This window comes from Raphanus sativus, chromosome 2, assembly GCF_000801105.2.
Source record: "Raphanus sativus cultivar WK10039 chromosome 2, ASM80110v3, whole genome shotgun sequence".
Taxonomy (NCBI): Eukaryota; Viridiplantae; Streptophyta; class Magnoliopsida; order Brassicales; family Brassicaceae; genus Raphanus; species Raphanus sativus.
Window position 1 is genome coordinate 384,470 of NC_079512.1, and position 11,117 is coordinate 395,586.

Below are 11,117 nucleotides of genomic sequence, written 5' to 3' on the forward strand. Positions count from 1 at the left end.
ACTATTGTTTGAGATAGTCTTGGCCAAGAGTCAACATGGTCGCATGGTTTCTTCACACACTTGACTTGAAACAATTAAATGCAAATGTCAAAGATTGTTGATTACTTTTGGGCAATTTCTTCAAAAAAGGAGACTTCTTGATATCGAATTACCAATCAAGACAAGACGCAGAACAAGAAAACCTCCTTGTATCGCTTCATTAACTTGGTTTTGTTTTGAACACATAAACCAAACAGTTTCTTCCATTGGACTTTGAGTTTGTAAGATTCGGTTGGTTGGGCTGATTTTACATCTTCTTATAGTCGAGCTACTTTCTCTTATAGGCTGTTAAACTTTTTTTTGAAACATGTTAAAAAGCTATTGTTAAACACAGTTCAGTAGTCCGTAGTCTAAACGTGTATGCTGGTGTAGTACCATCAAAAACCAACATGTTATAAAATGTGTCTATGATATGTTTTAGAATTTCAGGATTTTTATATAGTAAAGAGTTATTGTATAAATTGGAATACTAATGTTATCAATTAAATGCAAGTAGTTGTGCACAAAAAAAGAAGTTATTGAACTGGTATTTGTTACTGTAAATTGAACCGGAGTAGATTGAACTATAAATATCTTAGATGTACATATAAGACTGAATGACTTTTTCGATCATCTTCATCGAGCTCAAGTTTTCTGATACTCATAATAAGTGTTACTCCAATATTTTTTTTTGTCGTTACACAAAAGTGTCACTTCACAATTTTGATGCAAATTATATTTAGTTTCAGCTGAAAATTAATTACAAATTACATTGATTTTATAAATAATTTTATTTATCTCAAATATTATTGGTAGAAATATGTAATTAATAACAACTTACATATATTTTTATCACTTTCTTAATTACATTATTCTAACCAATAATATTTAAGATAAATAAAATTATTTATAAAATCAGTGCAATTTATAATTAATTTTCAGTCGAAAATAAGTATAATTTGTATTAAAATTGTAAAGTGATATTTTTTGTGTAACGAGAAAAAATAATAGAATGATTGATTATGAAACAGAAAAAGTACTAGTTTTACAATTTACAAAGAAAGAGAATATTTTATTTTGTCAACTAAAGAAAGAGAATATACTAATGTCCCTACTTTAATAAAAGCAGTAAAGTAAAAGAAGAGAAAAACAGTTTGAAGACAAAATTCGAATGCTACATCGTACTGGTTTTAGGCATTAAGGAAGAAAACTAAAAACTTTATCCAGTCCGAACTAAAATGGCGGGAGCTGTAGGAGTACACGTCATCAGTACACAGCTTCCGGTTGCGTTTATCTCAGCCATGAAACAGAGAGGTTCTGCGATCAGATGCGCCGCCAACACACCGAATAAACGGTACAACATAGCGGTGCTTCCCGGCGATGGCGTCGGCAACGAAGTCATCCCCGTCGCCGTCGACGCTCTTCGTCTAGCTGGATCTCTCGAAGGTTCGTTCCGATCAATTAGGGTTGACTTTTTCGAATTTTGTAAAAAGACGAAAGATTCATGTATGTATACAGGGTTGGATTTGAGGTTCGAGGAGCTGCCTATAGGAGGTGTTGCTTTGGATCTCGTCGGAGTTCCCTTACCGGAGGAAACATTGACAAAGGCAAAGAACTCAGATGCTGTTCTTCTCGGAGCTGTTGGATGGCCGAAATGGGATAACAATCCGAAGCATTTGAAGCCTATAACGGCCTTGTTGCAGCTTCGTGCGGGTCTTGAAGTCTTTTCCAATTTAAGACCCATCACTGTCTTCCCTCAGGTATCTCTCACACTGTTCATCACTGCCTGTATGTAACTTGATATTATTATTTGGGACGTGTCTCATCAGCTGGTTGATTCGACGTTTCTGAGAAAAGACACAGCTGAAGGGGTTGACCTTATGATCATCCGGGAGCTTACCGGAGGTCAGTCACCAGCTTTCATGTAGTAGAAACAGAGATTTGCTTCTTGTTTCTCTTTTACAAAGGTTTTGTCTTTCTTTATTTGCTGAAAAATAGGTATTTACAATGCGCATCCTCGGGGGTTTACTACAAATGAACAAGGTGATGAAGTTGGCTTTTGCACCGAGTCATACTCTGCAACTGAGGTATCATCATGTTCTTGCTACTTTAAAAAAAAAAAAACAAATTGTTGGAAGAAGTGATATGATGTCTTGGTTAAATGAGGAGCTGCTCAATATCATTCTGGTTCTGTTTAGGTTGATCGCATTGCTCGTGTTGCGTTTGATATTGCCAAGCAACGGCGTAGTAAACTTTGCTCTGTTGACAAGGCTACTGTCCTTGAGGTAAAACTCTTTATGTGTTTTGCATAAAACTTCTACTATCTGAAAGGATGGGACAGTGTTTTTATTGGGACCTTCTCTGAGGGCAGGGGTCAATGTTGTGGAGGAAAAGAGTCACATCAATGGCCTTAGAGTATCCCGAGGTTGAAGTGAGTCATCTGCTCATCGACACCGCTGCCATGGATCTTGTTCGGCACCCAAGACAGGTTTTCTTTTTAGCAAAGCCAGTCCAATTAGGAACAACCCTTTTTTACTGGAGTTATGTCTCGTGAGATATTCTGTCTAGACTACAATGAATCTTACAAAATGCGTTCAACATTGTGATGTGTTTAGTTCGATACCATTTTAACTGGAGTCATGTTTGGCGATATTCTCTCTGATCTTGCGGCCATGATCCCTGGAAGTGTAGGACTGCTTCCATCTGCTGCCCTTGGTGATTCAGTACGCTGCAACATGATTCAAATCCTCTTTTCTCTTCCTTAAATCATGATCTCATTTTCTTGATTAAAGAACATTGAATTTCTCATTTGCTGACGGCCTGCAGGGACCTGGAATCTTCGAACCAGTACATGGATCTGCCCCTAAACACTACGGAAAGGTTGCCTCACAGTCTTCATATATGTATATATATGATCCTGAATGCGATACCACTGCTATGTATATAAACAGTTTGGATACATTGTGAATTGCAGGACACAGTGAATCCCTTGGCGGCTGTTCTATCAGCTGCAATGCTGTTCAGGTACGGATTGAAAGAGGAAAGCGCTGCAAGGAGGATAGAAATTGCAGTTTCAGATGTCTTGGACCGCGGATTCAGAACTCGTGACATTCACACTCCTGGAACTGTAACTGATCCTTTCTTTCTTTCTTCTTCCTTTGGCTAAATAAACATTGAAGTAAAATGTTAAACAACATGGTTTTCTTGGACAGGCATTGGTAGGTTGCAAGAGAATGGGCGAGGAGATACTGAGATCACTTGATGCCAGAGTCTCTACTTCAAACGGAAGTGGGGTTTAGCTGCAAAAACTAGGGTTGGGCATTTCGGTTTAGTTATGGGTTCGGTTTGGGTTCGATTTTGGTTCAGTTTGATTTATTTGGGTCTATGAAAACCTTAAGCAAAGTCAATCCAAATTAGTTTGGTTTATGTTCGGTTTTAATTTGGTTTGGTGTATGTTTGGTTTAGTTTAGTTTGGTTTGTGTTTGGTTTAATTTTGTTTTGTTTGTGTTTGTTCAGTTTAATCGGGTTGATCTTTTTTTAGTTTTTTCTAGTTTTATTAAAAAGTATATAATTATAAAATATAAACAAATCATCATTTGACACTAAATCATTATTTTCTGCATATTTAAATATAAAGTTATACATCACAATAAAAATCTAAAATATGTAATCTATAATTTTATATTTTTTTTTGATGAAATTTCATATTTATTGATCAAAAGGCATTTACAAAAGAATAGGACTACAAAGAATGATTGTTTCTAAAGCCTATAAACGAAAACAGAAATCAGGAATAGAGAAGATCTTAAGGTGAAACTTCAAACCATCGGGTGAGGAGTCCTCTGAGCTTGTGGTCGTGGTTATATTTGAGAGAAGATATCCTGTTCCGCATGGTTTTATCAATGATGCGAGTCACCTGCTGGGCTGTAGACCATGGCTTGTTGTGCCTTCTTCCATTTCGCTCTCTCCAAATGATATATATGACCATCTGAAATACCATCCTCAACAGTACCGAGTCCAGAAGTGGGGAGGTGGCGCGCTGAATAGAGCTCAGCGTATGGGACCAATCCGGGTTTATTCTTCTACCAAGCAAGCAATTTCCGCTTTTGATGTTAAGTATGAGTTTCATAGTTTTTTATTTTATTTTAGTTATCTTTATTCTATTTTTTTAGAAGTAAAATATATAAATTTTTGTTTAATTGTTTAGATTAAATGGTTAAATATGCTAATTTTAAGATTATTAATTTATTTAATTAATTTAACTAAAAATATTTCGGTTTTTCCGGTTTAGTTTGGTTTAAAACCAAACCAAACTAAACCATGTAGGTTGATAAAATATTATATATATTTTTATCGGTATATTCTTAGATAACTAATCCTCAAAATCATAGGTTAATAAAATAAATAATTTCTTTTGTTGTTTTAGAATTAGATGATTTTAGACCGAATTGGTGAATCTATATTAGACAAAAGTTTATATTTCGAGTCTGTAATATTATCTAATATATTAAAATAGAAGTCATGACTTATTTCATGTGTGATTTTTTTTTTAATTTGGACCATCCATTAAAAAGTTACTTAATGATTTTTTGTATACATATTTGAATTATTCTAAGCAAACAAATCAAATAGATATTCCCAAATTTTCTCTTAATTACATCTGAATAAAATCTTTTCAAATCTTTTTATTTACAATATAAATCTACATTCATATTTATTTAAAATATAATTGTATATTTCTTTTTCACTTAAACAAACATTTTAAGTATTTAATTAATTCCGTCATTGTTTATGATATACATGTATATTTAATTTTTACTAATATAAACCTTTCAAGTATCTAATTAATTTTATAATTATATTAAACTCATGTAAAATTTTGTATTAAATTTGAGATATTAATTTAATATAATATTTACCAATTAAATATTTGATGTCTAACATTTAATTTGTTAATATTTGTACCACATGATTCAAAAAAATGCCATCAATATAAAACAATAGACATACAAATGCTATTTTGAAAGTGAATCTATAATATTAAAATATAAATCATGACTTCACTTCATGTGTGATATTTTAAGTTGGACCATTATTTAGAAGATTTATAAAATACACATAACTTAACTATAATATCATTTAATATCTTCATTTTTATTTAAAATAAAAATAAATATTAATTCAACAGAATTCTAACAAAATCTTTGAAGAATCTTTTTCAAAATTTATTTTTGAAAATTGATTTATTTAAATTTTAGTTGTCATAAAATATAATCAGAAATAACGTTTCTTAAACTTTTATATATACAGTAATTTATTATATAAAATGAATAAACAAAAATAAATTCTCAAGAAAATCTAACACTTTGAATTACGGATCGGGATTATAATAAATTAAATATAAAATAATTCTCAAGTATGTCATTTTAATCATCAAAAATCAAATTCAATAGAAAAAATTAAATACTTAATAAGAAGCAATATATATATATGATCATTTTAAATAATTAGTTAATTAACAGCATGAAAACTATAGAATTATTGTAGATGAATTAGTGATTTAAAAATTTAAATATATGAATATCTTACAAATATATACTAATTAAATAAAACAATATATATATAAACATAAAAATAAATACCCGCACGGTTGTGCGGATCAAAATCTAGTTTATTTATTATTATTAAATATAATGGATGGTTTAATTTTATATTTCAATAACATAAATATATGACTGTTTTGTTTACAAAATATATTCAAACTTATTTTTATATATATAATATATTCATATGTTATTCATTAATGTATTGGATGGTTTAATTTTATATTTCAGTAACATAAATATATGACTGTTTTGTTTACAAAAATATATTCAAACTTATTTTATATTAATATATTCATATGTTATTCATTAATGTAATTGTTTTGCATGATTTATCTTGTGCAATAGGTATTATACCAATTTTTTCAGTAGCATATATGACACATGAATGATTGAAAAATATGTTTCATGTCAATATTTTTACTTTCGGTGTGTTTATTAGTAGTAGGTTTAAGTGTTAATTATATAACGTGATGTATGATAGATGAAGAATTGCAAATAAAAATTTTAACTATGAAAAATTCATTGTAAAAAATCTAATACGTAGTAGAAAAATATAAATCATAAATAGACAAAATAAGAGACTTCAAAAAAAGATAATAAAGAGAAAATGTAGGTTTAAAATGACAAAAGCAAACACAATGCATTACAATTTTTAGTTTAATAACATAAATGAAGCGGCCGTTTTATAAATTACACTTAATATAGGTTATTTAGTCAAAGATTTAAATCATATTAATAATTCGATTGACATATATGTATGTTGAAAAACTAAAATAAAAGTATACTATTAAGGAAAGTAACATTTAATTTACTATTAAGTTGAATGGAATTTGTCGCAAATATCACAGAATGTAAGGTTTTAGTTAGTGTTCATGTATTAATAAAAGAGATGTAACAAATAATTTGAAAAAAAAATTACTGTATGAAAATTATAAAAAAATTTATATTAGAAAATATTATAATAAACTATTAATAATATGATAATCTTAAAATTATATACCACTAATCATGTAAACCAAATAGTTACATGTATAAAATGAAAATAATCACCCGCGCGGTTGTGCGGGCCGAAATCTAGTTCTATATTAAATTGAACACCACCTATGAATACAATTTACCGGTGATTTTCTTCAAAAATTTAATTTTTAGATATGTATCTGGAGTGGAACTAACATGTGAATACAATGTGCCGAACATTCTTCTTCCTCTACTGTATCGCATCCTTCAAAACGACCCATTCCACACATTTCAACATTGCCAAGAGTACTGTTACGAATTATCCATCCCATACCTGAATCTTGGTCGTTAGTATGATGAGAAACATCATAGTTGCACTTAACCCATCCATTAGGGAGTTTCTTCCATGTTTCTAGGTGTCTTGTGGGTACTGTTACATTTGGCTGTTGTTGCTGGTTGAAGTTTAACCAGTCTTGGACGTCCTCATTTCTTACCATGTATCTCCAGCTCCGACCATGATTTTTTTATTAAACAACATATCATTTCGACATGTCTTTTGAGTTACTCACAATGGTTAGAGTGTTTTTTTTAATAATACCTTTTCTCTTTTCAACATTGTTTTTCGTTTTTTTTTTAATGTTGAATAACTGTGGCTGAAACCTGAAACCTCCAATACTAATTTTCACGATCTCTATGAAAAAAAATCGGGCATGAGAATGAAAATGATATATACAAGTGAAAAGTGAGCCGTTTCTCCAACACCCATGTGAAATTAACTTACAACATAAATAAAACAAAAATATTCGTATCACCAATTGTACTGTATTTGATTCCCGACAGTCAACAAAAGCCATTTTCTCTGTTTGATTAATTATTATTTGTGGTAGATTTTGCGCTGTGAAATTTGTCACCCACATGTAAAATGAAACAACAACAACAAAATAAAATAAAAGGTCGCGATTTTTTTATAAATTTAGTTTTGTGAGTTGGTGTCTCGCTAAATAAGAGACGTGTATAATATTTCACAGTCCCAATTAGGAAACCTTGATCACACAAAAATAAGAAATTTATCAAATACTATAACCAACTTTGATTTATTACAAAATCTAAAAATTCATGTTGGTAGCTTTTGATAAAATAATGTGAGTAGCTTTGTCACGTGTAATAATTATTTCACTCTTTTGTTTGCGCATGACAATCATATATAATCCCAAGGAGATCACGGGAACATAGACGGTAATCAGTCTCACACATGTACGAACACTTAACTGTCTCACTTTATCTGATCTTTTTGAGAAAGGTTTCAGTTTATTTGTCGTCATCAAAACAACCAAAAAACACCTAAAAACGTGGCCAAAAAGAAGTAGTTCAAAAAAATTGTGAACAGGTGAAAATAAAACGTAAAATACAAAGGTAAAAATGAAGATTGGGTTAAAAAATAAAGTCCTCCTATAAATAGAAGTATTTGGCGGAAGGCAAAATCAAAAATCGATCAAAAGCATCCAGTCAAGAATCACAAATTTCTTAATACATCTCTATCTTAGTTTCTTCTTACTCAAAATGTCAACATCATTTCAGATCCACGGAAGCGGAATCAAATTACCGGTCTCACTTATTCCTAGTACTACCAAACAAATCTCTAGGGTTAATAAACGTGATGGTAGGACCAGATGCTCTGCCACCACACCAAATAAAAAGTACACCATCGCCGTCCTCCCCGGTGATGGCATCGGCACTGAAGTCACTCCAGTTGCGGTCGAAGCTCTCCGCCTCGCTGGCTCTCTCGAAGGTTAATATAATTAATTGTATATTACAATAAATTTTGTTATATAATCAATTCAAGAGTTTCCTTGCTACGGAAGTAAGGTGTTTAATGTGATTTTCCTTGGTTTTTACAGGAATTGATTTCGAGTTTAAGGAGATGTTGGTCGGTGGTGCCGCTTACGAGGCCACCGGAAATCCGTTCCCGGAAGAAACCCTAAAAGTGTCTCTTGAGTCCGACGCTGTTTACCTAGGAGCAGTTGGTATCACCAAAAAGATGTAAGTACGTACAACTTATACATATATATATATATATATATAATATATATAATTTCAGTAAGTCTCCAAATATATATTTGTGATGAGATAAATTAAGATGTGTATGCGTTATTAAAGGCCGTCGTCAGATCATCTACCGAAGCATCTAAAGCCTGAAGTTGGCCTGATGCATATCCGAAGAGCTCTCGGAGTATACGCTAATCTCAGACCAATCACCGTCTATCCTCAGGTAAACAGTTGATATACACATGTATAAATGTAACTATATACTATAAACTTATTATAACAACTTTTAGTCAAAAAACTTATTATAGCAACTTTTACCAAAAAAAAAACTTATTATAGCAACTCATATATATATATAATATTGTGGTTAATTTTGCTGAAAAGTTATTGGAAGCTTCCTCTTTGAAAAGGAGTGTGACGGAAGGGGTTCATTTTATGATAGTAAGAGAGCTCGCTGGAGGTTTGTTTATACAATACAAACTGTTCTTTAATTCTAATTGTCTCAATAGAAATGGTTATATTATGAAATTTAAAACGCTAGGTCTGTATTATGGAAAGCCAAGAGGCTTTGGAATCAACGAAGAGGGCGAGGAGACCGGTTTCTGCACCGAGATTTATTCCAGTAGCGAGGTATACTTTAATTAGCTAATTATATAACACTAAAATTCAAAGTTTCTCTGCACTAGCCAATAATAATTATTTACTTAAGAGTTAATTTTTCCTTTAAATAGGTTGATCGTGTCGCTCGAATTGCATTTAACATGGCAATGGAACGACGTGGCAAAGTCTGCTCAGTCGACAAAGCTACCGTCTTGGAAGTAATTTCGACAATTTATACAGACTAATATATATTTTTAATAACATGTCGTCAGGAAATTCTTTTTGTTTTGCTGGGGTCGGATTAATATATAGTCTTCGAGGCTGTGGAGGAGACGAGTGACGATTATGTCGGAAGAGTATCCAGAAGTGGATCTGTCGCATATGCTAGTGGACACATCTGGCATGGAGCTGATTCGCTACCCTAAACAAGTACGTCACGTTTTAGTTAGTGAACTTGATTTGGTTTACAGTGTGAAAACTACAATCAGAATTTAATTAAACCGGTTTTCAGTTCGATGTACTCTTGACTACGAATGTCTTTGGAGATATCTTGTCGGATGTTGCTGCTATGATCACCGGCGGCATTGGAATGCTTCCCTCCGCCTGCATCGGAGGCCCGGTATCTATTGAAAATATACACGCATATATACAAATTACCCTGAATAAAACATTATTATTTAATCACTAAAATTCGATGGTTCCATATGACTTTTGTGGAGGGTAAAAACTGAAATTAAAATCATTTGTAAAATTATAGGACGTAGCAAATCCGTTGGCTGCGGTTCTCACGGCCGTGATGCTTCTGAGGTATGGTTTGAAGGAAGAAGCGGCCGCAAAACGCATAGAAAATGCTATTTTTGATACCTTAAGCGAAGGTTTCAGAACCCGTGATATTCCCACTCCTGGAGCCGTAAGTTTTTTTTTGTTTAATTGATTAATTAAGTTAAATTTCGCCGTTTATATGATTTCTAACGATCATTAACGATAAATGTGACAGAAAATTGTGGGGTGCAAGAAGATGGGTGAAGAAATATTGAAGTCACTTTACGTCAGAGTTCCGTCGTATCAATTGAACTAGCATCACAAAATCAACATCTCATAGCCTGCCGACAAATATCCATGAACCGATTTCAATTTTAATGTCGTTAGTATAATTGTGTTGCTGCATGAAATAAAACGACACGTTGACTTGGTTGGTCCTTATAAAAATGTCTGTTACTATGCATTCAATATATTATTGGCGTTGTTTATTTTTAATGCCCCACATTGATTATGGGGATGATTGGTTTGTGCTCCTCCCCTTAAAAACACACTATACATCATTTTTGGAGTATTTCACATGAAGCAAAAAAAAAAAAAAAAAAAAACATGACCGAAATAGAAAACACTTTTCAGACCAACAACAGTTTTTAGATGCTTTCGAATACTTTGCAAAAATTTACATTTTCAGAGTGTTACCACTTACCAAAGTTACAAACCGATTCAATTTGTTGAAACATAGCATACGATCATCCACAATGCATTGTAGTTCCTAGATGAGTTTTTTCATAGATAAATATATATTTTAAAGTAAATAAAATAGAGAAAATAGAAAATTATAGTTTCTCAAACAAGAGATTCAATCATTTTTGAAATTATCTGCCATTTTTCACATATTCAATGGAAATGATTTTTAATTCTTAAATTTTATACTGAGATATTTCATTGAGTTTTCTACAACTACAGAAAACAATTAAGCAAAAAAAAAAACTACAGAAAACAATATTAAGTAATATTTCAATATTATAATATCCAAAAAAAATAGAGAGAGAAACATACATGCTTCTTCAAAAGAAAAATTAATAAAACCCTACTATAACTTCTGTTTTACACTCGTCTATTATTTATTGG

At 31.7% G+C, this 11,117-nt stretch overlaps 2 protein-coding genes across 2 annotated transcripts; both read left to right on the plus strand.

Moving 5' to 3' along the window:
- Window positions 1–1,228: 1,228 nt before the first annotated feature.
- Window positions 1,229–3,444, plus strand: LOC108839831 (3-isopropylmalate dehydrogenase, chloroplastic). The gene is made up of 10 exons (XM_018612607.2): window positions 1,229–1,464; window positions 1,537–1,778; window positions 1,848–1,923; window positions 2,017–2,105; window positions 2,217–2,303; window positions 2,390–2,506; window positions 2,634–2,741; window positions 2,845–2,898; window positions 2,993–3,145; window positions 3,231–3,444. Exons 1-10 carry the CDS (start codon window positions 1,257–1,259, stop codon window positions 3,315–3,317), a joined length of 1,221 nt encoding a protein of 406 aa, XP_018468109.2. The 5' UTR covers window positions 1,229–1,256; the 3' UTR covers window positions 3,318–3,444.
- A 4,638-nt stretch (window positions 3,445–8,082) lies between these two features.
- On the plus strand, window positions 8,083–10,420 carry LOC108841948 (3-isopropylmalate dehydrogenase 2, chloroplastic-like). Its single transcript, XM_018614735.2, has 10 exons — window positions 8,083–8,370; window positions 8,480–8,621; window positions 8,739–8,850; window positions 9,012–9,087; window positions 9,169–9,257; window positions 9,359–9,445; window positions 9,540–9,656; window positions 9,739–9,846; window positions 9,985–10,137; window positions 10,225–10,420. The coding sequence occupies exons 1-10, from the start codon at window positions 8,142–8,144 to the stop codon at window positions 10,303–10,305; spliced, it is 1,194 nt and encodes a 397-aa protein (XP_018470237.1). The 5' UTR covers window positions 8,083–8,141; the 3' UTR covers window positions 10,306–10,420.
- Window positions 10,421–11,117: the final 697 nt, after the last annotated feature.